We start from the raw sequence: 22,463 nt of genomic DNA, 5'->3' as shown, positions 1-22,463 counted from the left end.
GCTCCCAATGTACAGATGAGAGGACAGGCTCAAAGAAGTTAGGAGACTTGTGTCAACTCAGAGCCCAGTGGAGGGGCAGGATTTGAACCCAAGTCCTTACATTTTCAAAGCGCCCGCCCTTCACTCCTCTCCCTGCTCTCCTGCCTCCCCCACACACAACTAATCGCCCTGTCAGGCCTTATCAATGTCACTTTGATGCATTAACAAGCCGTGAAGAGGAAATAGATATCTATCTGTAAAATAAATAAGTCCTGGCGGGAAGGCAGAGATGCTGCTAACAGAGACACAATTGACCCATTTGCTGAGGTCACTGACAGATTGGAGCAGGGCTCAAGCGGCACTCAGTCTCCTGGGAAAGGGGGGTTCTGAGGGGACCCCAGCCCACAGACAGCCCCGGGGTCCTGCCGGCTTCAGAGCCCCCAGCAGGAGGCTGGCAGCAGGGACTCCCAGGATTTTGGCAGCCAGGATGTTGCACAGAGGTATCGAATTCAGAGAGACATCCTTGGCGCTGGGGCCTTCCCTTCAAACACGATGACCTCAGGTGCTGGGCTATCAGAGTCCAGAGTGACAGCTGCATAGCAGATGTAGCCTGGCCAGCTGCCAGCAAGCCTCCAGGTGCCCGTGAGACAGGATTTAAGAACTGTGGACAGCCCAGACGCAGGAAGGGGAAGGTCTGTGGTCATCCAGTGGGAAGTAGGTAGGTCGGGCCTGGGCAGTAGGACAAATGGAAGCCCCCTCCCCAAGTTGCTGTCACCCCACTGACTTGTCCGGTTTCCGGTGACCTAGACCTGAGCTGTCTGAGTGGGGCCAGCAGCCCCAGCGGCTGTTGCGCAACTGCAACTTGGCTGCTCCGAGTCAGATGTGCTGCGAGTGGGAAATAGTCATGATGTCAAAGACTTGGCATGAAAAAAAGAATGCCAAATATCTCAATAATTTTTCATAGTGATTACATGTTGAAATGGTAATATTTGGGGTATAGTCAGTTAAATAAAACACATTTTCGAATTTAACTTCACCTTCCTTCTCTTTTTTTTGTTTTTGTAAAAAAGCTAAATCTTTTAATCTTTTTTTAAGCCCTCAGCCAAGGATGTGTTTATTGATTTTATATAGAGAGAAAGGGAAGAAGACAGAGCGAGAAAGAGAAACGTTGATTAGTGGTCTCCGTACACGCTCCCACAAGGGATTGAACTCGCAACCTAGGTATGTGCCCTGACTGAGATTTGAACCCACAACATTTTGGTGTGCTGGGCAATGCTCCAACTACCCAAACCACCCAGCCAGGGCTTTTGTACTCTTTAATGGGACTACTAGGAAAATTTAAATTGCACACATGGCTTGTAATTATTATATTTCTACTGGACAGAGCTTATCTGAAGGCTTGAAAATATAATGTAACAATTCACAGTGAACAAATGTAAATGTTATTTTTACCAAAATGTAAATTAAATAAAAACAATACAAAATTAAAATTATTTCCATGTACATTTTCAAAAGAGTTCTTTTTCTAAAACATTCAAACTTCATATTAAAATAAAAGGGACTATGTAATTATCAAATATCAGCTTTAAATAAAAATAATATAAATGAACCTGAAAATATTAACTCACTTCTTTGAAAGTTTTGTTAACCTTTATAAACCACTGTTAAAAAAAATTATTGACAATTCTAGTAGTCAATGTAAAGAATTGGCATTATCCTTCACACACGTTTCTCTATATGCAGATAGATGTACTTGTATGTATATAATATCCATATAATGTATATTACATATACACACAGTGGTACCTCAGTACTCGATGGCTTCAGAACTTGTCAACCCATCACATTTTAGTGAGAAAAAATGCTTCAGCACCTGGCACTTGCTTGCCACTTGTCACACTTGCCAAAACTCCCAGGAGTCATAATGCCACCTGGCAAGAGAAAATGCTCCATCCATCGTCGCTTGCTCGCCACTCATCGGAATGAATTAACAATGAAGACCAAGGTACCATTGTCTATACTTTAAAGAGTACTTCACACTGTTTAATATACAAAATGTTTTTCTCAGCTGTAATGCAACTGTTGCTATGAATTCCAGCTCAGCTGCACAACCCTGAAGCAGAACACCGGCCAAAGACACTCAGCACAACGTACCTGGTTTTTCTACTATCTGAGCTGGGGACCGGATGAACTCAACAAGCCGTCTCTTCTCTCATTTCCACAGTTCCAATCCTCCCCGTGCTCCAAGGCTTAGAGCAACGTAGCCCACCAACCCTCACAGAATTCAGACTCAGTCCTCTTTTGTTAGAAGACCTGGGACAAGAGAAGGGGAAACACATTCTCTGTGGCCTCAATGGTGTTAGTCACCGAAGTGGACAGAGTTGTGGCTTGCACAGTGCCAGTGCGGAAAGCCAGATCCCAGGAAAACGAGGCACCCATGTATCCTTTTAATTTTTAAATTTACACAGAGCAAAGGCCACTCTTCTGGGTTTTACTGACAAATGGGTGTAAATGCACGACCACCGTGGCCAAGATACAGAACAGTTCCACCAGCTCCCAAAATTCTTACCAGGTTTGGCGTGGCCGGGTTTTGTTTTTAGTCATTCCAATAGAGGCATGACAGTATCTCACAACGTTTGTGTGTTTCTGGTATGGGGTCCCTCCGAAAATGGGTGATATTGTCTAGGAAAGTAAAAAAATTCCCCTCTTGGATTTGTGACTTCTCTAAGAAAATGCCTTGGAAGGCCATTTAAAAATTTTTAATTTTTCAATTACAGTTGACATACAATATTACATTAGTTTCAGGTGTGCAATGTAGTGATTAGACATGTATACACCTTATGAAGTGATCACCCTGGTAGATCCAGCAGCCGTCTGACACAGTGTGTGGTCCTCACAGCATTATTCTCCATGTTCCCTATGCTGTACTTCCGCCCTGTGGCTGTTTTTATAGCTGGTGATATGTACCCCTCAATCCCTTCTCCTTTTTCTCCCATTTCCCCTCCCCCTACCCTCTGTAAACTATCAAAATGTTCTCTGTATAAATTTCTGTTTTGCTTGCTTGTTTTTTTTAGATTCCACACATAAGTGAAATCACGTTATTGGTCTTTCTCTGTCTAACTTAGGTCACTTAGTATAATACTCTCTAGGTCCCTTTATACTATCACAAATGGCAAGCTTTCATTCATTTTTATGGCTGAGTAATATTCCATTGTTTATGCATGTGCGCCACATCTTCTTTATCCATTTTTCTACTGATGCTCACTTAGGTTACTTCCACATCTTGCCTATTGTAAATAACGCTGAAATAAACATAGGGGGGCACATGCCTTTTCAAATTAGTGCTTTGGGTTTCTTCAGATAAACACACAGAAGTGGAATTGCTCAATCATATATGGTAGTTCTATTTTTTATTTTTTGAGGAACTTCTATACTGATTTCCATAGTGGCCACACCAATTTTTAATCTCACCAAGAGTGCACAAGGGTTCCCCTTTCTCCACACCCTCACCAGCACTTGTTTCTTGATTTACTGATGACAGCCATTCTGACCAGTGTGAGGTGGTACCTCATTGTGGTTTTAACGTGCACTTCCCCGATGGTTAGTGATGTTGAGCATCTTTTCATACTTCTATTAGCCGTCTATATGTCCTCTTCAGGGACATGTCTATTTAGGTCCTCTGCCCATTTTTTAAAATGGAATTTGTTGTTTTGGTGTAAAATTGTGTGAGCTTCCTACATATTTTGAATATTAAACTCTTGTGAGGTATATTACTGGCGACTATCTTCTCCAACTCAGTAGGCTGTCTTTTTGTTTGGTTGATGGTTTCCTTGGCCGTATGAGAACTCTGGTTTGGTGTCGTCCTTGCTGGGCTTTTCTGACACAAAAGGGAGGCCCCTGGACTCAGCCTGCTTGGGAGGCAGAGACTAAGAGGGAGTTGACTTGCTCCAAATGATCATAGGGGAAGGACCTCTCAGTTGAGGGGCACAGCCCCTGAGAAGAGAGCGAGAGGCCAAGAACGCCGATAAAGGACAGCTGTGATGACTTTACAGACAGAGAGGAGCTTTGTCAATGTGGCAGGCACAGAGACAGAAACCTCTGAAGGACGAAATTCCCTAGGCAGGGGGTCCAGCCAACGGTTTTCGAATAGGGGGGTTAGACATTGAATTTGGAGTTGTCTCCTGCTCTGTGATGTGGCATGGGGTGGATGCGCTTCAGAGTAAAAAAACAGAGCTGGGTGTCTCGAGCTTGGGGCGAGACTGCAGGAGGGAGAGACCAGAGGGTCTCCTCGAGGGCGAGGAGGCACGAGGGCTACAGCAGAGCAGGCTCAGGGGGAAGGAGAGCCGCCCTGCCTAGACCTCTCCCACAGAGCGGTCCTCTGGTCGTCTGACATGGTGCAGAGGGCTCTGGGCTTCCTGCAGAACACGGGCCTCAGTCTGTTTGCTTTTTTTTTTTTAAAGATTTTATTTATTTATCTTTAGAGGGGAAGGGAAGGAGAAAGGGAGAGAAATATCAATGTATGATTGCCTCTCGTGGGTCCCGTTCTGGGAACTGGCCTGCAACCCAGGCATGTGCCCTGACTGGGAATCGAACTGAAATACTCTGGTTCGCAGGCCCACACTCAGTCCACTGAGCTACACTAGCCAGGGCTGCTTTGTTGTTTTTTTTTTTAATACGAAAGAAAAGAGAGACCTCTAGGGGTGAAGCAGACTTACAGCCATCAGACTGCACAGGTCTGCCTCAGAGATGGATGTGGCTCCACCCAGTGGGTTCTGTCTGAGAGGGCAGCTTCAATCCTGGGGCCAGCTGGACTCAGCAGCTGCATGATCTCAGGTGTCTGCAGAGCACTGGAGACCCCTGGGTCTTTTGGACTCAGAAAAGTCATGTATTAGTCAAATCTCATGCATTTGTTTCCTATTGCTGCTCTAACAAATTAAACTCAGTGGCTGAAAACAACACATTCATTATCTTACAGTCCTGTAGGTCGGAAGTCCGACATGGGTCTCACTGGGTGAAAATCAAGGTGCCGACAGGACCTCATTCCTCAGGTAGGTTCCAGAGGGGAATCCGATTACTTGCCTTTTCCAGCTGCGAGGGCCTTTCGGCCCCTTCCTCCACCTTCAGAGGCAGCCGGTGGGGATTTGAGTCCTTCTCACGTTGCAACGCTTCCGTCTCCTCTTCTGCCTGTCTCTCCCAGGAACCCTCATGATTACGTTGGGCCCACCTGGAGGACCCACGCTACTCTCCCTATTTTAAGATCAGATGATTAGCAAACTTAATTCCCCTGTGCCTCCTGACATGTACTCACAGGACCCAGGGATTAGCATGTGGACATGTTTGTGGGGAGTGTATTTTCTGCCACACTTTGCCACTGGGCCTAAGTGGGAATCTGATCCAGAGAAGCTGAGACAAAGAGCAGTGTCCACCTGTACCTGAAAATGGAAAAAGTAGAGGGAGATTCTGGGGAAAAGGACTTTGCTAATGAAAATAACATGGGTCAGAGGATTGGCAGTGGGAGGGAGGAAACCATATCAAACGCTGCTACCGCTGAGCCCTTAACCAGCTACGATGACCCTTCACCTGCGCTGGTGCAGCCTGCTGGGGCGGAGTCCCGGCGGACTGTCCTTGGAGTTCAGAATAGTTGGCAACATCCCTGAGTGCAGCCTGTGACTGATTACCTGGTTCACTCCCACCCCAGCAGAACGATGTGTGTGCTGTGTCCACACACAGCAGCTCTTGGGATCTACCCAGGGCCCGAGTTCCGCCCTTAGCGTTAGGCAGGGAACGCGGTCATTTTGGCCACAGGTGAACTCTTCAGCTGCTAGAAGACAGACAGATCAGGCATCTCATGTCACCACCACCACTCTCTTCTGACAAAGTCTTCCAGGGCTGCCTACAGCTCCTCAGAATTAATGACCTGGTTTTCCACCCTCCCCCACCCTTGTCATCCTCTTGGGGGTGTGCTTTTAGTGTGTGAAGGCTTGAGCGCTGGAGGATGTGGAGAGAGCATCACCAGTCTTCCGGCCAACCACTTTTAGGGTGTCCTCTAATGGAGGGGGTGATCCAGCAACCCACCTAATTCTTTCATTGGCCTTATTTACTTGAACACCCTCCTAGGGTGAAGTACTATCTATCTATCTCCCATGTCGTTAGATGTTTGATTTTTGCCCCATGCTGAGCCTACATCTTCAGAGGCCTCTCTTGCCTCCTTAGCTCTTGAGTTGGGCTGGGGTGGGGCCCCCAGTGAGATGGAAATCCATCTTCGGGCTTTGTTGGCTCCAGCAGCTCTGACTACTTTAGTTCTTGGGGTGACTGAAGAAGGGTCTCTGACCCGCGGCTCCGACCCCCGCATCGCCAGCGGGGACTGGTGGGCCCTGATGTTTTGACCTTCGTGTACAATCGGGTCCGGAGTCTCTGCCCTGTGAGTATTTTTTGTGCCAAGAAATCCGTAAAAGCTAAGTCTCTGAGCAGTTTCACAATGGAAATTACTAGAAATAACCACTCTGAATAAATCTGGCAGGGGCTGAACAAGCAAATTGTGAGGAAGATCTTCGGTTTGCAGAATACAAAGTTGGAGAGAACAATACAATGGCCTGACTCAAGAAGACCCTATTAAGTGAAGGATGTGGGGAGACTGGTGACCCCCCATCTCCTCCCAATCCTTCACACATTAGTGTATACCCCAAAGTGGGTGACGAGGATGGAAACCGCCACCCCCCCATTCACTATAAGGAACTGTAAGAATCCCTGGAAAGATTTTACTAGGAAGTTGGAGGAGCCTGTGCAGGTCTGCAGCACTCAGCACTGAAAAGGAAGGCCACAGCGGTGGGGCTGGGGGCGCGGATCCTGGAGCCGAAGAGGCAGGAGATGGAGAGAAGAAGCTGCCAAGAACAGAGAGGCCTGGGAATGACTGTGGAGTTGGAAATATTTTTGGCATCCTAATACCACCTAGCATTTTTAAATGTTTAGCACATGCCAGGCACTACGTACTGTCCATACTTTATGTCATTTACCTTAACAACATAAAAGCACAAGAGGATAGCATTATGATTATTTTCCCCCTCTGAAGCCCAGAAGGGTCAAGCGCTTAACTAGAGGTCTCGCGGGAAGCAACACTGAGAATGAACCAAGTTTACAGTCTTTCGTGGGGGCATTTCATGGACTGTCTCACATGATGCGGCATCCGTTGCATCCACCCTCCAGACATAGCTCCAGAAACTCCCAGAAAACACTGAAATGGAGAGTTCTTCTCCAGGCTAAGTGCCCCAACCCTCCCACAGGCCCTGGGCCAGCACGTAAACCTTCCCCGTTCCAACGCTCCAGGACAGAGACACCAGCAGGGCCCCACCAGACACCTGGCCTCATCCATCCCAAGAAAACAATACTGGCAAATCCCCTGCCAGTGCACCCCCCCCAACCCCCCGCCCCTGCAGCCACATGTTCTGCCTCTGTGGCCCAGCCAGGGACAAGTGTGTGGGCTCAGGTACAGGACTCCCAAAGTCAAGGGTTTCAGGTCACACTGGTGAAGCAGACGCCTCGGGTTTCTTCTCAGACTGGGCAGCACACGAGGTCGGCGTCAGCAGATCGGACCCTAAAAATAGGCCCTCAGATGCCAGTCTGGGTGGCTGAGTGTGCGGCGCCACACGCCCTTCGGACAAGCACCTCCTGACCCAGTGTGGCCCCAGTGCGCACAGGTAAGGCCCTGGGGCGGCGAGGCTGGCATCTCTTGGGTCCAGCCAAATGTCCTTCAGGGGCCTGGGTGTAGGGATTAGAAGCCCCCTTCCTACCCTATTTCTGGAGAGACAGAGGACAGCTGACATTCTTTTAGTGTGAAAGGCTTCTCGTTACCCATTTTTCTCTAGAGACTCCATGGAATTTTCTCTGCTTGCCTCCCTCCAAATCTGAGCTTCAGTTCAATGTCTGTTTCTAAAGGGTAACGGGGAGGGTTAAAGCTCAGCGAAGGCATCGGACACACTGTATCACATTCCAGCAAGGTCTGCATTTGTCCATTTAGCCCATTGAGGGGGGAAATCTCAGCGGGAGCTGGGGGAGAGGCACCAGAGTGACTTGCATCATGGGTAGGGCAACACAAAGCACAAATCCAAACCCCACGGATGAGAATTCTCCCTAAGGATCATTCAGGCAGAAGGACTATGTATTTTTGAAATCCTCACCTGAGAATATATTTTATTGAGAGGAAGGGAAATGGGATGAGGTTGGGGCAGGGAGGGAGAGAGAGAGAAAGAACGATTTGAGAAAACCAATCTGTCGTTGCCTTCTGTTCGTGCCCTAGCCAGGGGTCCAACCCACAACCTAGGTATGTACCCTGAACGGGGATCAATATTTAAGGCTTCCCCCAATCCTGTTTGGGAGGATGGGGCTGAGGATGATGCCTTGGTAAATATGGGGAGACTGAGTCACAGAGGGACAGAGCCTCTGGGCCAAAATAGCAGCGTGTAGCTATTGGGTAGCACCTTGGGTAGCAAGGTGGGAGGGCATCCTGCGTCTCAGACCAGGGGTCTTCCCTTGGACCCTGGCGCCCTTGTCCTATGGCCCCAGTGGCGCCTCCTGGGCGTGGGACGCAAGAGCTGTGGGGAGTGGGAGGCTCTTACTGTTCTGGAAAGCTGGGAACAACCCGAGCGGAAAGCTCAGAGTGAGAGGGGAGGGGCACAAGGAGTGTGTGGAGAGAGGCCTCCTCCCGTAAGGCCCCAGCACCTGAGGGTCCCGGGTACTCAGAGCTTATTCTGTTGCCCTGACTTTTCCCTTGGGGCCCCTCCTTGTCCTCTTCATGAAAAATCATTTTGGTCCCACCAAATGACATGTATGAACAACTTGAAGGGCGGCAAAGTCTGGTCCAAGGAAAAAGCCTTGGGCAAGGGGATGAGAGGTGGGATGTGGGAGTGAGGGGGAGGTCAGCGGGCCCTGAAGCCTCTTTGGGGGCCGGGGCCTGGAAACAGCCACTCCAGGGCCTGACGCCAGAGGTCATAGCTCCGTTTGTCCTCTTCAGCGTGACCCCAGAGCAGGGGGTGATGGCATTTTCACTTCTGGTGACCGTTGATGGTTCCAGGCCCACCAATTCCACAGTTGTTAGTATCCGCCAGGTACCACCAGCCGGTATCAACAGCTGGAGAGAGTCCTTTCTCCTCTTCCCAAAGCCTTGCTGCGCTTCATATGGAAACAACTGAGCCCCATCACCTGCAGAATGTTCAGGCTTGTTTATGCCCCATTGGTTTGCCACAGCTCCCCCCAGAGACCCTCATCCTCAGTCAAACCTCCCTACTCACTCTTCCCTATTCTTGGCTCAGAATTTAGCTCCCAACGCAGTTGGGAATTCTACACCCACCCACCCCTCTGCTTCCTTGCTTCCCCTTCATGAAACATTCTCTGAGCCCATGCCAATGTGCCAAGAACTTATATTGCCTCATTTAATCCAACAACCAGGGAGGTGGCTATTATCCCTGCTGGTAAATGAGGGAGCTACTGTAAACCCAATGTACGTGAGACGCAGGCCAGTGAGAGCCCTTTCCTGGACTTCACACTAGTCTGTGCTTCTGGCTGGGGAAGGACACAAAGTTGAGAGGCCCAGGCCTGCTCTCAGGAGCACATACTTGGTGACCAAGAATGGAGTGACCTGTCCATTAGCATGGGCTGGGATACTTGGCTGCTTGGGTTGGACCCCAGCCTCACCACTCACTAGCTTGTTGTTGTGTTACTAACAATCTTTCTGATCCCCCTTTTTTTAAATCTGTAAAGTGGGGGCAGCTATTGCCTGTCTAGGAGGTTTTGAGAGTAGATAATTGCTGGGCATATGATAAAAGTAACCAACCATATGATCATTTCTCGGAGTCTTGCCAGGCCCTTGATTTTTCAGTGAACTTTTGTGGCAGCTTTAAGAGGCGGGCACTTGGCCCCCAGCCTTCCCAAGGCCCAGAGCCTTGCTGCACAGCATTGAGAGACAGGCCTAGTGAGGAGTCACTGGCCTGAATGGGAAGTGGAGTGGTGGGGCCCCATGGTGAGGGGCACACCGCCATACTCTACCCTCCTTTGTCTTTCCCTGCACAAAAAAAGCCTGATGTGCTGAGGGGAGGCACAGTGGGAAATGGTGCTTGAAAGACCTGGACTGAAAGGCCATCTATTCCTGAATTCACGAGCTGTGAGACGGCCGGCAGTGTTCCCACACGTCTTCAGAGGGAGCAGAGGCTCAGCTGCTTGGGGGTCAGCAACCGCAACTGGCCTGATCGGACGTCACAGCCGCTCGGCCCCGGTGCCGTCTCCTCGGCCCTCAGGGCCAGGCCGCAGAGGAAAAGTCCATCCTGGCTGGTCGGCCCCCTTGTCTGAGAAAAAGGCCCAGTGTGGGCCTCCAACAGCTTCCCGGAGGCCCAACCCTGCCAAACCAAGATTGGGGAGATCAATTAGGAGTTCATAAATTACCACCCTGAAGCACTTTGAAACCATTTGAAGAGTTAATCAAACAAGTTAATGACATCAACACCATCGTAGAAGGAATATTAAATTACCTCTTTAAATGAAGCCTTTTGTTTTTTTAATAAAAGAAGTTTATATTAATTCACATAATTGCCTCCTGTTAACATTCTTGCCAGAATAAAAAAAGAAATCTGTTGAACTTGGATTATGTCTGATACATTAAGAATTAAATTACAGGCAACAAAAAAAATTCCTGGGTTTTCATGTCCAAGTTTTAATTTTTAAAAGATCCACAACTTTTATTTCCTGGTTGGGATCATTTTTGTAGATTTAAGATGCGAAAGACAAGCACTGACTTGTAGAAAATTAAAAATATGTATATTTTTACGTGTACCTTGCTGCCAAATTCCGTCCCTCCACATACCTCAGCAGTAGGTATTACTCTCCTAATAGAGTAATTTACACAACCGCAGTAACGTTCCGAGTCCCCCCTTCTTTCCAGGCCCCGGCCAAGCCCACCTTGGGTGGTGTCATGGAAGAGGTGCGGCCTGCATGCATTCCAACACACACTTTCCCCACGGTCCCAGTGCACTGGGAGTGTAAATACGCAATACACATTTATGCCCCGACATAAAAGAGGAGAATTTTTTTTTAAAGATTAGATTATAAACCACACTATTAGACCAAAAACTCCTGGAAGGCAGAGACCTCTCTGGTTTAGTCCATCTCTGGCTCTTAACAGGGTGTGTGAGTAAAGCCTGGGTGTTGGCCTAACATCTAAGGTGAAGCCACAGAGGAACCGAGGCCACTTCCCAGCCCCACTTGGGACCCAGCAGAGCACCCCGAGGCTGGCTGACTTGGACTGAACCCAGACCAGGCTAAGGCAAGTCGAGGACACTGGCTCTGACTCCACAGGGGACAGGAGGCACACTGCCCTCTTCATCTGGCATCTGTCTCCAATCAAAGGGAAAGAAAGTTGCCCCCAGACATGGATTACCCTGAAGCTTCAGAACCCCACATTGTACTGGCCTCTTCCAAGGCCCTGTTGCTATTTGGTGTTCTCTCTCTTGAAGATATTATAGAAGTTTCAGGACCCACAAAACTTGAGTCCCCTCTGGTTTCCTGAAAAGCACTGAGGGACTAGAATGACCTTCTGATATGACCTAGGCCTGGTTGCTGCCACCAGAGGCCTCAAGGAGGACACATCCCTGCCTTCAGGGAGCTCCACTCACTGGGAGAGGGCTGAGTGCCACTCGAGATGTTCGGACCACCTGGTCGGGCCTCGTCCTGAAGGCATCTCCTGTGCCTCAGCCCACAGGTTTAGGGTGAGCATCGACTGTGCCCAGAAAAATTCTAAAATAGAACTTCCACGGGTTTCCCCCCCTCCATGTACTCAAATAACACCTGTTCATCACAGCAATTTTAGAAAAGATGTTTCCTTAAAAAGAAGAAGAAAAAGTCACGTGTAATTTCATCCCTCTAAAATAAGTATATAGCTGGTGTTACTATTTTGGTGAAATGGTTTTTTGTATAAGAACAGAATCACGTTGTACAGGCTGCTTCATACGTTTCTGGTTTCTTCTCTCCACTGGCGCAGGCCTCCTTCACTTTGACTTCTCCAAACCGCCACAAACACGGCCATCTGTCGTGTTTAACAGTGTCACCCCAGGTTTGGGGTGGCACAGAGAACTATGGGGCACTACAGTGTTGGTGGGAATCCCAGTGCTTAGTCCTGGGGCTGAGCCCCCTTGGCACAGCCACCTCACCTGGCTGTCTCTGGCCCCAGGCCCTCCCTCCTCCACCTGGCAGCAGGGCCCCTGACACGTGCTCTGGGAATGTTCTAGAGAGCGCAGAACTCCCCTTGCTTTCTTGTACAGAACAGCTCAGCTCCCTGTGTTTCATGCCACTGTTTTCTAGGCCACACTTCAGGGCTTCCCTTTTTCTCAACAGAAGTGTACTCAGATGAAGTCTGGCTGGCGTGGCTCAGTTGGTTGGAGTGTAAACCTGAACGGTCGCAGGTTTGATTCCCGGTCAGGGGACATGCCTAGGCTGTGGGTTTGTGTGTGCACAAGAGGCAACTGATCATTGTTTCTCTCCCTCTTTCTCTCTCTCCCTTCCCTTCTCTCTAAAATCAATAAGCATATCCTTGGGTGAGGATAAAAATTTTTTTTAATTATACTCAAATAATATTTTTTTTATTAAGCAGGAGGCCAGTTCTCTGGCTCACATTTCTGGGCATGGCTACCTGGCCAGTCTCTGTGGACTCAAGGGGTCCCCTTAGAGATTTAATGGTCCCGCTGAAATGAACAATTCATCCACCCGGCTCCTCCCATTTTCCACCTTAGAAAAAAAAGGCTCAGGCTGGGGTTTTTGTTTGTCTGTTTTAAAAAGCACCTTTATCCCTCTTGTTGTAGCTCCGTATTATTAAAAAGGAAGTGAAGCTCAGGGGGGGATGCTGCGTGTAGACCGGAGTCCTCAGTGATGGCTGGAGCTGGGAGAGTAGAGAAGGGCCACCAGACTGTGAACGGGGCGGGGGGGTGGGGGGGTGGGGCGCCGACAAACAGGTAGAAGAGCCCCAAGGAAGTGCCAGGTCCCAGGAGCAAGAAAGATGGTGTGGAAATCACACATCAGAGGTCACCAGCAGCGTCCTGCCCAGACTGTTCTGCTTGGGTAACACATTTAAAAGAATAAAGACATGATTATTTTTTAGAAAATATAATTATTTATTAAAAGAGTCCCAAAATAGGAAACAGGAAGAAATCTCCCTGACATTTGCCCACAATACTGATATTTTTATTTTATTTTTTTTGACATGGAGTCAAATCATGGTGTCAAAGTTACAGGGTTGTTTTTTTTTTTTTGTAATTGTTGCTCAAGTACAGTTGTCTCCATTTTCTCTCCACCACTCCCCGCCCCGCCCCAGCCATCCCCACCTTCCATCCTTGATCATACCCCACTTTGACTTTGTCCATGTGTCCTTTATACACATTCCTTGACAACCCTTCTCCTTTCCCCCCCACTATCCCCTCCCCCCTCCCCTCTGGTCACTGTCAGTTTGTTCTTTNCAAATCATGGTGTCAAAGTTACAGGGTTGTTTTTTTTTTTTTGTAATTGTTGCTCAAGTACAGTTGTCTCCATTTTCTCTCCACCACTCCCCGCCCGGCCCCAGCCATCCCCACCTTCCATCCTTGATCATACCCCACTTTGGCTTTGTCCATGTGTCCTTTATACACATTCCTTGACAACCCTTCTCCTTTTCCCCCCACTATCCCCTCCCCCCTCCCCTCTGGTCACTGTCAGTTTGTTCTTTATTTCAATGTCTCTGGTTCTATTTTGCTTGTTTGTTTTGTTGATTAGGTTCCACTTAAAGGTGAGATCATATGGTATTTGTCCCTCAGCACATGGCTTATTTGACTTAGCACAATGCTCTCCAGTTCCATCCATGCTGTTGCAAAGGGTAGGAGCTCCTTCTTTCTTTCTGCTGCATAGAATTCCATTGTGTATATGTACCATTGCTTTTGATGCACGTATTTACTGATGGGCACTTAGGCTGCTTCCAGCACTTGGCCATTGTAAATCGTGCTGCTATGAACATTGGGTGCATAGGTTCTTTTGGATTGGTGTTTCGGGATTCTAAGGTATAGTCGCAGCAGTGGAATTGCTGGTTCAAAAGGCAGTCCCATCTTTAGTTTTCTGAGGAAACTCCACACTGTTTTCCACAGTGGCTGCACCAGTCTATATTACCACCAACAGTGCCCTAGGGTTCCCTTTTCTCCACATCTTCACTAGCACTTACTGTCTATTAATTTGTTTATGATAGCCATTCTCACTGGTGTAAAGTGGTATCTCACTGTGGTTTTAATTTGCATCTCTCTGATGGCTAGTGATGCTGAGCATCCTTTCATGTGTCCCTGGCCCTCTGTATGTCCTCCTTGGAGAAGAGTCTGTTCAGGTTCTTTGCCCATTTTTTAGCAGTTTTGAATTCAGATCAAAACCTCTCCTCCGTGGGCAAGGGAAGCCTTTAACCAAATGCAAGCTGTACCATCAAAAATTCTGAAATGGAGTGGGAATTAACAGGGGGTCCCTGTGTTATTCCTGCAAATAGCTCCTCAAAGGCAAAGCCGCTGTTTCACAGAGGAAATGGCACTCCAGGCCTTAGCGGTCAGGTACCACTTGGCCCCTGCACTCTCTGGGGCCACAGTATCTCTAAGTGCTTTAAAATTAGCTCTATCTTAGGTTAGTTTCCCTCGAAGGCAGACCCTGAAACCAGGGTTTGGGTGCTGGTTGTTTATTTGCTAGGTGCTCCGGGAAGCACAGTATGGAATGGATAAGTGAGACTGGGAGCCAGCAGAGGACGTGTGAGGGAGCTGGGGGCCTCTCTGGGCGGGTGGGAGAACCCAGCGAGCCTTCAGGAGACTGGAGGACAGATTCCAAAATGGTCCCACTCAGGGTGGAAGAAGTTGGGTTAGTTGTCCACCAACTCCTCATTCCAATGACTTCTGGGAGTAACCCTCAATATGTTAGGACTGATCAGAGCAAATACCAGAAAACATCCTCAAGTAGGGAAGTATCAGGTCTTCAGAGAGGAAGTCTTTTGTGTATAAGGGCACTGTCCATTTATAATGCAATGAGCTGACCGAGGACTGAGGCAGAACAAGGAAAGCATCTGCTACAGCTGCCTACACTTACAAACCAGCAGATTTCTCACAGAATGCTGCCTTTCTGAATTCTCAGAAGAATGTCAGACGATCTGGGCTTGCATTCCCACATGGGATGGGGGGGGGCATATGCTCTTCCCTGTGCCACAGTCCCCACCACTCCCTAATGTCTCCTGCCTGAGGTCAACAGTTAGACTTTTGTGTGTTTGTTTTGTTCTTTAACACCCAAGCCATTCCCCTTCTCTGCGTAACCTGGCCGGCCCCTCCAAGAAGGAGCCGACTCTAGTACCCTTTGAGGAAGAAGCAGGCTGACGAAACACAGAGGCCAAGTAGCCGTCAAGTTGGCATTTGGTTTCCTGGGACCAAACCTTTAAATATGAAGCTGTAACAGGAATCTGGAGGCCTCTCTTGACAACCTGCCCAGCTCTCATTATGACATTTAGTCTGTGATTGATATTGTGTGTGTCATTGAGACCTTGGCAGTTAATCTCTGGGTCGAATCTATGGAAACCAAACAGAACAGATTTGTCTTCCCCTTCCATTTTGGCTGTGATCTGGGAAACAGACGGTCCTGGCCTCTCTGAGATTTGGAGATTTGGGAGCCACGCAGAGAGGGATGCACACAAGCCGCCTTCAGGATTTGGAAAGATTACAGGTCTGTGGTTTCTGGCCGGCTCTGCGCTTTGTTCTCTTCCCCCATCCAATCTGCACGCTGGAGGATAATAGATCCCAGAGCTCCTCTGCGTGCCAAGCCGCTCTGGGTAGACCGCGCCACTTCCTCTTCTGTCTGGAAATCCAGCCGAGGCTTTCAGCGCGGAGATGGGGATGGGGATGGCTCCTTCCACAGAATACTGGAACAACGGCCTCAGCCAGGGTGAGGTCAGCTTCAGAGATCAAAGGAGGCAGGCAGAGGTTTCAGAATGCCGTTTCCTCCAGCGTCTCCCTGAAATCACCTCTTCTGAAGCCTCCTTAGTGGCAAGCAGGGTTTGAGACAGCCTGCTCCCCCAAATGTGGGTACATGATGCCCAGTTTCTTCTCGTTTTGACATAAGAAGAGTTGGTGCCCTGGATGGGCTGAGCTCCAGCCCTCCCCAAATCAAGGCCTGAAGCAAAGAGAGATATAACTACAGCCTCAAGGAGACAGGTGTCCGTGCTGGTGCCTGCCACTGAAGTTTCTGGTCGTCCCTTGAAACAGCTCCTTCCTTGGTGACTGGAAACGCCAGCAGGCAGGCCCCAGAGTGAGTTCGGACCTGAGCCACCACCCACTTCGGGGCTTTGTCCATCCTTTGCTCACCTTCCATCCTCCTTCAAAGTGGCCTGGAGGCTCAGTCCTGCGTCATCAGCTCTGGCTGAGTCCCCACCACAGGCCTCACAGTCCTTCACTAACTCATCCCCTCTGTCCCCCGTTCACTCATTCCAGTCCCTCACTAAGCCATGTCCTCATTCGACAAATCCTTTCTAAGTGCCTCCTGTGTGTCAGACACTGAGGCCACAGAGACAGGTACCACTAAGGAGCCGTCTTCAAGAAGCCCAGCCCCTGCCTTGTCCTAGTCCACACCCTTGTTCCGGTTTAAAGACCTGGTGGTCTCCACTCCAGCGAGAAGATGAAAACATGCTGAGCATCCTAACTACCCTTCCCTTGACACAGAAGCTCCGTGGCTCTTTAGCCAGACTCTTGGGAAACGATCCAACTTTGCTGAGCCTCAGACTCATTTGGTAGCCTGTTGAAATACAGATGCGTAGGCCTGTACCGCAGTCCAGGGTGCAACCCAGGAACCTGTATTTTAGCAAGTGCCAGGTGATTCTGAGGGTCTTTAGATCACAATTCAAAAGACTCCAGAGAAGGGCCACCTCTGCTGCCCCTCACCCCCAGCCCCCAACTCAGGATTCTGCAGAGGAAAGTCACCGGTCCTGGCTTTCCCGTGATCCCTGAAGACACACACACTCTGCTAGCTAGTGATCTTCTACATTTATCTGCTCTGGACTTGGGTGAACTGAATTTCCCAGAGCAGTGGTTTCAGCTCTTTCCTTTTCAAAACCTTTGTAAATGGAAAGTTACACACACGCAGGGAAAAACAGTAACAACCTCGCAACCGTCACCCAACCCCTACCACCCACGCCCACGGCCAATCTGGCCCCACCACACCCCACTGGTACCCTCCACCCCCCACACAATATGTGATTTTGTTTTTCCAACTGTATTGTTCTGGAAGCAAATCTCAGATATTGTGTTATTCCACCTGTGAATATTGCACTTGGGTTTCTCAGACCAGGCCCTCTGGTCTAATTTGTCCTCCGAATCCCCCACGCATCGGGCATTAGAGCTAGGCTCTGAGGACCCTGATCAGAGTCCGGATTCCTTTGGCGAGACTGCCGCCGTCGCGGGGCTGCGCTGCCACCAGAAGGCCCGCACGCCTGCGCGCCTCGCCTTGTGCTGCTGGCAGTCACTGGTCACGCCCACATCCGCTGGCTGGTCGGGTGGGGTGCAATGGTGCTTCCTTCCTTTTTGTTACCGGCCATACTTTAGAAGCAGGCTCAGTAGTACAGTTTATATCAGAAAGGAGTGATAAATAATGCTAGATTCTTCCCCTTTACTTATCTCTCTTCAAAGTAATGAGCTGGTGCCCGAGCGTCTTCCAACAGTGAGTGAATAATTTTTTCGTGCAGCATTACAATTTAAATGTTTAATGTGTTTCAATCCACTACAGTCATTTTTATTTTTCATGTTCCAGTTGCCGCATTTGGGAAAAGCAGGAACCTCTTCCAACTGTGTTCTGAGTCCTTTGGGCATACCTGGTGGTCTTTGAGGCGAACAGCCCTTTTTCACATTCTTTGCACCCTCCTGCCTGCCCCTCCTCAGGCTGGAATTCCCTACCCCCAACCCTCAGCAATGACTTTTTCTCAGAAGACTAAGACCCGTGTTACAAACATTCTCAACTTAGTTTTCCTCATCTGTAAAGTGGAGCTAATAACAGCACCTACCTCGAAGGGTTGTTAATAAGATTAAATGAGCTAATGATTGTAAAGCACTTGTAACAGGGCCTGGAACAAAATAAGTGCTAGATGAGTATTTGTTAATAAATAACATCCTGCCCTGGCCAGGTGGCTCAGTAGTCGGAGGGTCATCCCTTACACCAAAAGGTCGTGGGTTCAATCCCCCTGTTCCCCCCTGTCAGGGTGCATACCTAGGCTTTAGGTTCAATCACTGGCCATGTATCAGGGAGGCAACTGATCGATGTTTCTCTCTCTCTCCCCCTTCCTTTTTCTCTCTAAAAATCGGTAAAAACAAATCCTCGAGTAAGGATTAAAAATAATAATAAAAATAAATGACATCCCTTCTCTGCCACTCACCTCCATGTCTCTCAGTCCCTCCACCCTTTTCTCAGGGCCTGAGAATAACTTTCCCTCCCAGGCTGTCTGAGCGTAGATGCACCAGTCGCTCAGCTCAGGGAGCAAACCCTGCCCAGTTCCACAGTGAGTTCATTTCCTTGGGTTCCTTGGGAATGCTCCTCCTCCACTGCACTTGCAGAGCTGGGCAAGCCCTCCAAACACACGCTGCAATCTGCACCCACAGCTTTCCCATTAGGGACATTTCTTCCAACGCACTGACAAGTTAACATGTCTGCCATTCGCATGTGTCCTAACATAAGAGCCACAAACATTGACTTCAACTCTCCTAACAAGTCAATGAGTACTCACACCCCAAGGCTCCCGGAGCCCCGAGAATGTGCATGGTGGCCCAGACTAGACAGGTGTGCCCTTTCCACGGGCACTGGCTCCCTGCTGGTGTTGAGTACCACAGCCTGGAAGGTCAGGGACCTTCTGGGCCTTTCTATCCAGTTCAAAATGTCCCAAGTCAGCAGATTCCAGTCAGATAAAGGAAAAAATAAGCACCAAAGAAGGAGTAAAACAGGGGTATCCAATCTTTTGGCATCTCTGGGCCACACTGGAAGAAGAGTTAGTTGTCTTGGGTCACACATTAAATACACAAACAATAACAAAAAAAAAAGGTTCCGTGAATAATTTTTGTGATATCTGCCACCACAGGTAAGCTAAAAAGTCCTCACATAAAATCCATAATCATGCAGCAGCCTTTTCAATAATCTTTTTTTAAGATTTTATTTATTTATTTTTAGAGGAGGGGAAGGGAAGGAGATAGAGAGGGAGAGAAACATCAATGTGTGGTTGCTTCTCATGCGCCCCCCAGTGGGGACCTAGTCTGCAATCCAGGCAGGTGCCCTCACTGGGAATGGAACCGTTAACCCTTTGGTTGGTAGGCCCACTCTCAATCCACTGAGTTACACACCAGCTGGGGCTCAACAATCTTTTAAAGTCATCGCATAGTTCCTAAGTTTGTGATCACTAACATAGAAAATGTACATATCCAAGTTATAAAACTAAGTAATGTTTTAAGTAAATTTACGATTTTGTACTGGGCCACATTCATAGCCATCCTGGGCTGTATGCGGCCCCATGGACAGCAGTTGGACACCCACAAAGTCTACCAGTAAAAGAAAGGAGGCAAGGGGCTGACTGCCTGAGGAATCTCTGTCCGGAGTCTGCTGCAAATTCACCTGCGGGGGGCCAGAGGGTCCGAGCACTCTAGCTCTGGAGACGCTGGGACGTTGGGGGCTCACTGTTTAGCTGCCCTCGTGGCAGGCCTTGTCTCCCTCTGTGGCCCAGGAAGAGGGAGCAAAAGCAGAGCAGGCCTGGGAAATGCCTACCGAACTTTGAGATCAGCTTATTCCCACCTCTTCTCGGAAAGCCCATTCCCTACCTCTGTCCCCCGCTAACCCCAGTCTCAACCTTCTCTCATGACCAGCTGCAGAAAGGAGAAAATCCACTGGCTCCAAAATGACATCCGGAGAGCCGAAGACAAGCCTCAAGAACGCCTACCCATCTGCCAAGACACTGCTGCCAAAGGCGGAGGAGGCGGAGGACTACTGTACCCCTGGAGCCTTCGAGCTGGAGCGTCTCTTTTGGAAGGGCAGTCCCCAGTACACCCACGTCAACGAGGTCTGGCCCAGGCTCTACATCGGGGATGAGTAAGTGCCCAGGCCAAGCCCAGGAAAAGGCAGCCAGCCCCTCCTCAGGTCACACCTCCTGGCCATGAGATTTTACTTTTCAGGTTAGTTGTTCTGTGAGAACTCTATTAGTTAGGGCTGGGTGTATCTTCATATTGCAGAAAACCCAGAAAAGGGTTTTAAACAAGATAGAGGTTGATTTTGTTGCCACATAAAAGAAGTACAGAGGACAGCAAACTGGAAGTGGTACCGGTCTCCAGGGTCATCAGGGGCTCAGGCTCCTGTGCCTCTGCGCCATCACCCCAAGGGTGTGGCTTTCTTCTTCAAGGTTTCTGCGTGGGCTGAGATAGTTGACAGGGTTCCAGTCATCATCTGTAGGATCCAGACTGCAAGGAGGTGGAGGGAAAATGAGAGCAAAAGGGCATCTTCCCAAGCAGAAGTCCCACCCAAGACAACCCCTGCCCCTAGCTGCAAGGGAGGCTGGGAGTCTTTTATTTTAGCTGGGTATAATACCAGCAAGAATAAATTCAGTTCTCAGGTTGGTGGTACAGGAGCACATCAACTTATGTGTGGAGAAGCAAAATGTAGGCCTAGCAAAGTTCGAGTGGTTGTCCCCTTCTCTAGATTTTTTAAAAAGATTTTATTTATTTATCTTTAGAGGGGGAAGGGAAGGGGAGAGGGAGAGAAATATCAACGTGTGGTTGCCTCTCATGTGTCCCCCACTGGGAACTGGCCTGCAACCCAGGCATGTGCCCTGACTGGGAATCGAACCGTGATCCCTTGGTTTGCAGGCCTGCACTCAATCCACTGAGCTACACCAGCCAGGCCCCCTTCTCTAGATTTTTATAGCTGCCATTTCTCACTGCTCAAACAACTGGGAAGCTCCTACTGCAAATAATATTAATAATAATAATGCCTATGATTTATTGAATACTTTGTACCAGGTACTGTGCTAAGCATCTTGCATACACAATCTTATTTTATTTTTACTGAAGTCAATGAAAGAGGTTATCTACTTATTCCCATTCGAAGATAAGAAAATTGAGACGCAGAGCAGTAAATTAATGGTCCCAAGGTCCACGACCCAGTAGGTGGCAGAGAACTGGAAGTCAAAGGCAGTTTTGTCCAACCCAGAAGTTTTCATCGTAAATCCTCCCTCCATTCCTCAGGGTTCCAGCTCATGCCCCGTCTCTCCGAGGAGGAAGCAGCACGGTGCCTCCACACGAGTGGTTCTGACACACACCTCATGCTGCTTAACATTCGGAGATAACTGTCTGGTCGTGGGGAGCCCAGGGACAGCCCTTCTTGTCTGTTTTTCTCAACATTTTTAAGTTGAGAAAGTTACAAAAATGCATGCCCTTTTATACTAAACTAAATAGGCTTATAAAAACAGACTGCATAATCTCCCCTTGTCCTCTTTTAATTCTACCATTAAGTAACCAGTATTGCATCCATTTGCATACTGCTGCTCCTTCGTGGGGAAACATACACACACATATAAAAGGTCTTTGATTCTCTTAAATAAGTTTTAGGAAAAAATCATACTATATATACACCACTCTGCATCTTTAATATTCCATAGTATAGTTGTGCCACAGTTTACCCAATCACTTCCCAGTTGTGAAACTTAGGGGAACCTAGGTAAGAGGTATATAGGGACTCTCTATACTGGTTTTTTAAAAATAACAGCTTTATTGAGATACAATTTGCACTCCATAAAATTCACCCCTTTAAAATGTACAGTGTAGTGGTTTTATTCTGTTCACAGAGTTGTGCAACCATCACCACTATACAGTATCAAAGCATTTTCGTCACCTCAAAAGGAAACCCTGAACCCGTTACGTAACCTCCCCCTACTCCCCCCGTTCCCCAGCCCCAGGGGACCACCAATCTGCTCTCTGTCTCTCGGGGTTCCTGTTTTTGTGCGGACATCGCACAGAGAGGGAATCAGAGTACCTGGTCCTTTGTGACTGTTTTTTTTTCCACTTAACCAAATGTTTGGAGGTCCCTACAAGTTGTAGCATGTTTCAGTATTTTATTCTATTTTTGCATCTTTTCTATAAGCCTAAAATTAGTTTAGAATAAAACAACCACATATACTTTGACCCCAAATATCACTTTAAGAAATATAATTTACAAAAAAGAAATATAATTTACAGAAATAAGAGTACCAGTACATAAAGACATATGTATTATCTTTTAATAATAAAACCGTAAATAAATGTGATATATGGTTTTCCTATTATAATAGTAATATATGCTCATTGTATAAATATATGTCTTAGTTTTCCTATTTATAGTAGTTTACAAAAGAACTTTCCTCATAGTGTTGTATGGATTAAGTGAGATAATATATGTAAAATATCAGTGTAGTGCCT

At 48.2% G+C, this 22,463-nt stretch overlaps 1 protein-coding gene across 1 annotated transcript in view; it reads left to right on the top strand.

Annotated features, from left to right (window-relative positions):
- Window positions 1–7,611: 7,611 nt before the first annotated feature.
- Window positions 7,612–22,463, top strand: part of DUSP29 (dual specificity phosphatase 29) — a 36,958-nt gene continuing 22,106 nt past the window's right edge. The window contains exons 1-2 of the mRNA XM_037055798.1: window positions 7,612–7,673; window positions 19,884–20,106. Coding sequence (XP_036911693.1) covers window positions 19,916–20,106 — 191 coding nt within the window. The 5' untranslated portion in view covers window positions 7,612–7,673; window positions 19,884–19,915. The remainder of the gene's footprint in view (window positions 7,674–19,883; window positions 20,107–22,463) is intronic.

This window comes from Sturnira hondurensis, unplaced genomic scaffold (assembly GCF_014824575.4).
Source record: "Sturnira hondurensis isolate 20B ecotype Veracruz unplaced genomic scaffold, ASM1482457v3 Scaffold0008761, whole genome shotgun sequence".
Taxonomy (NCBI): Eukaryota; Metazoa; Chordata; class Mammalia; order Chiroptera; family Phyllostomidae; genus Sturnira; species Sturnira hondurensis.
The sequence above is the reverse complement of the archived record's forward strand: the minus strand, read 5'-3'. Positions and strand labels throughout refer to the sequence as shown.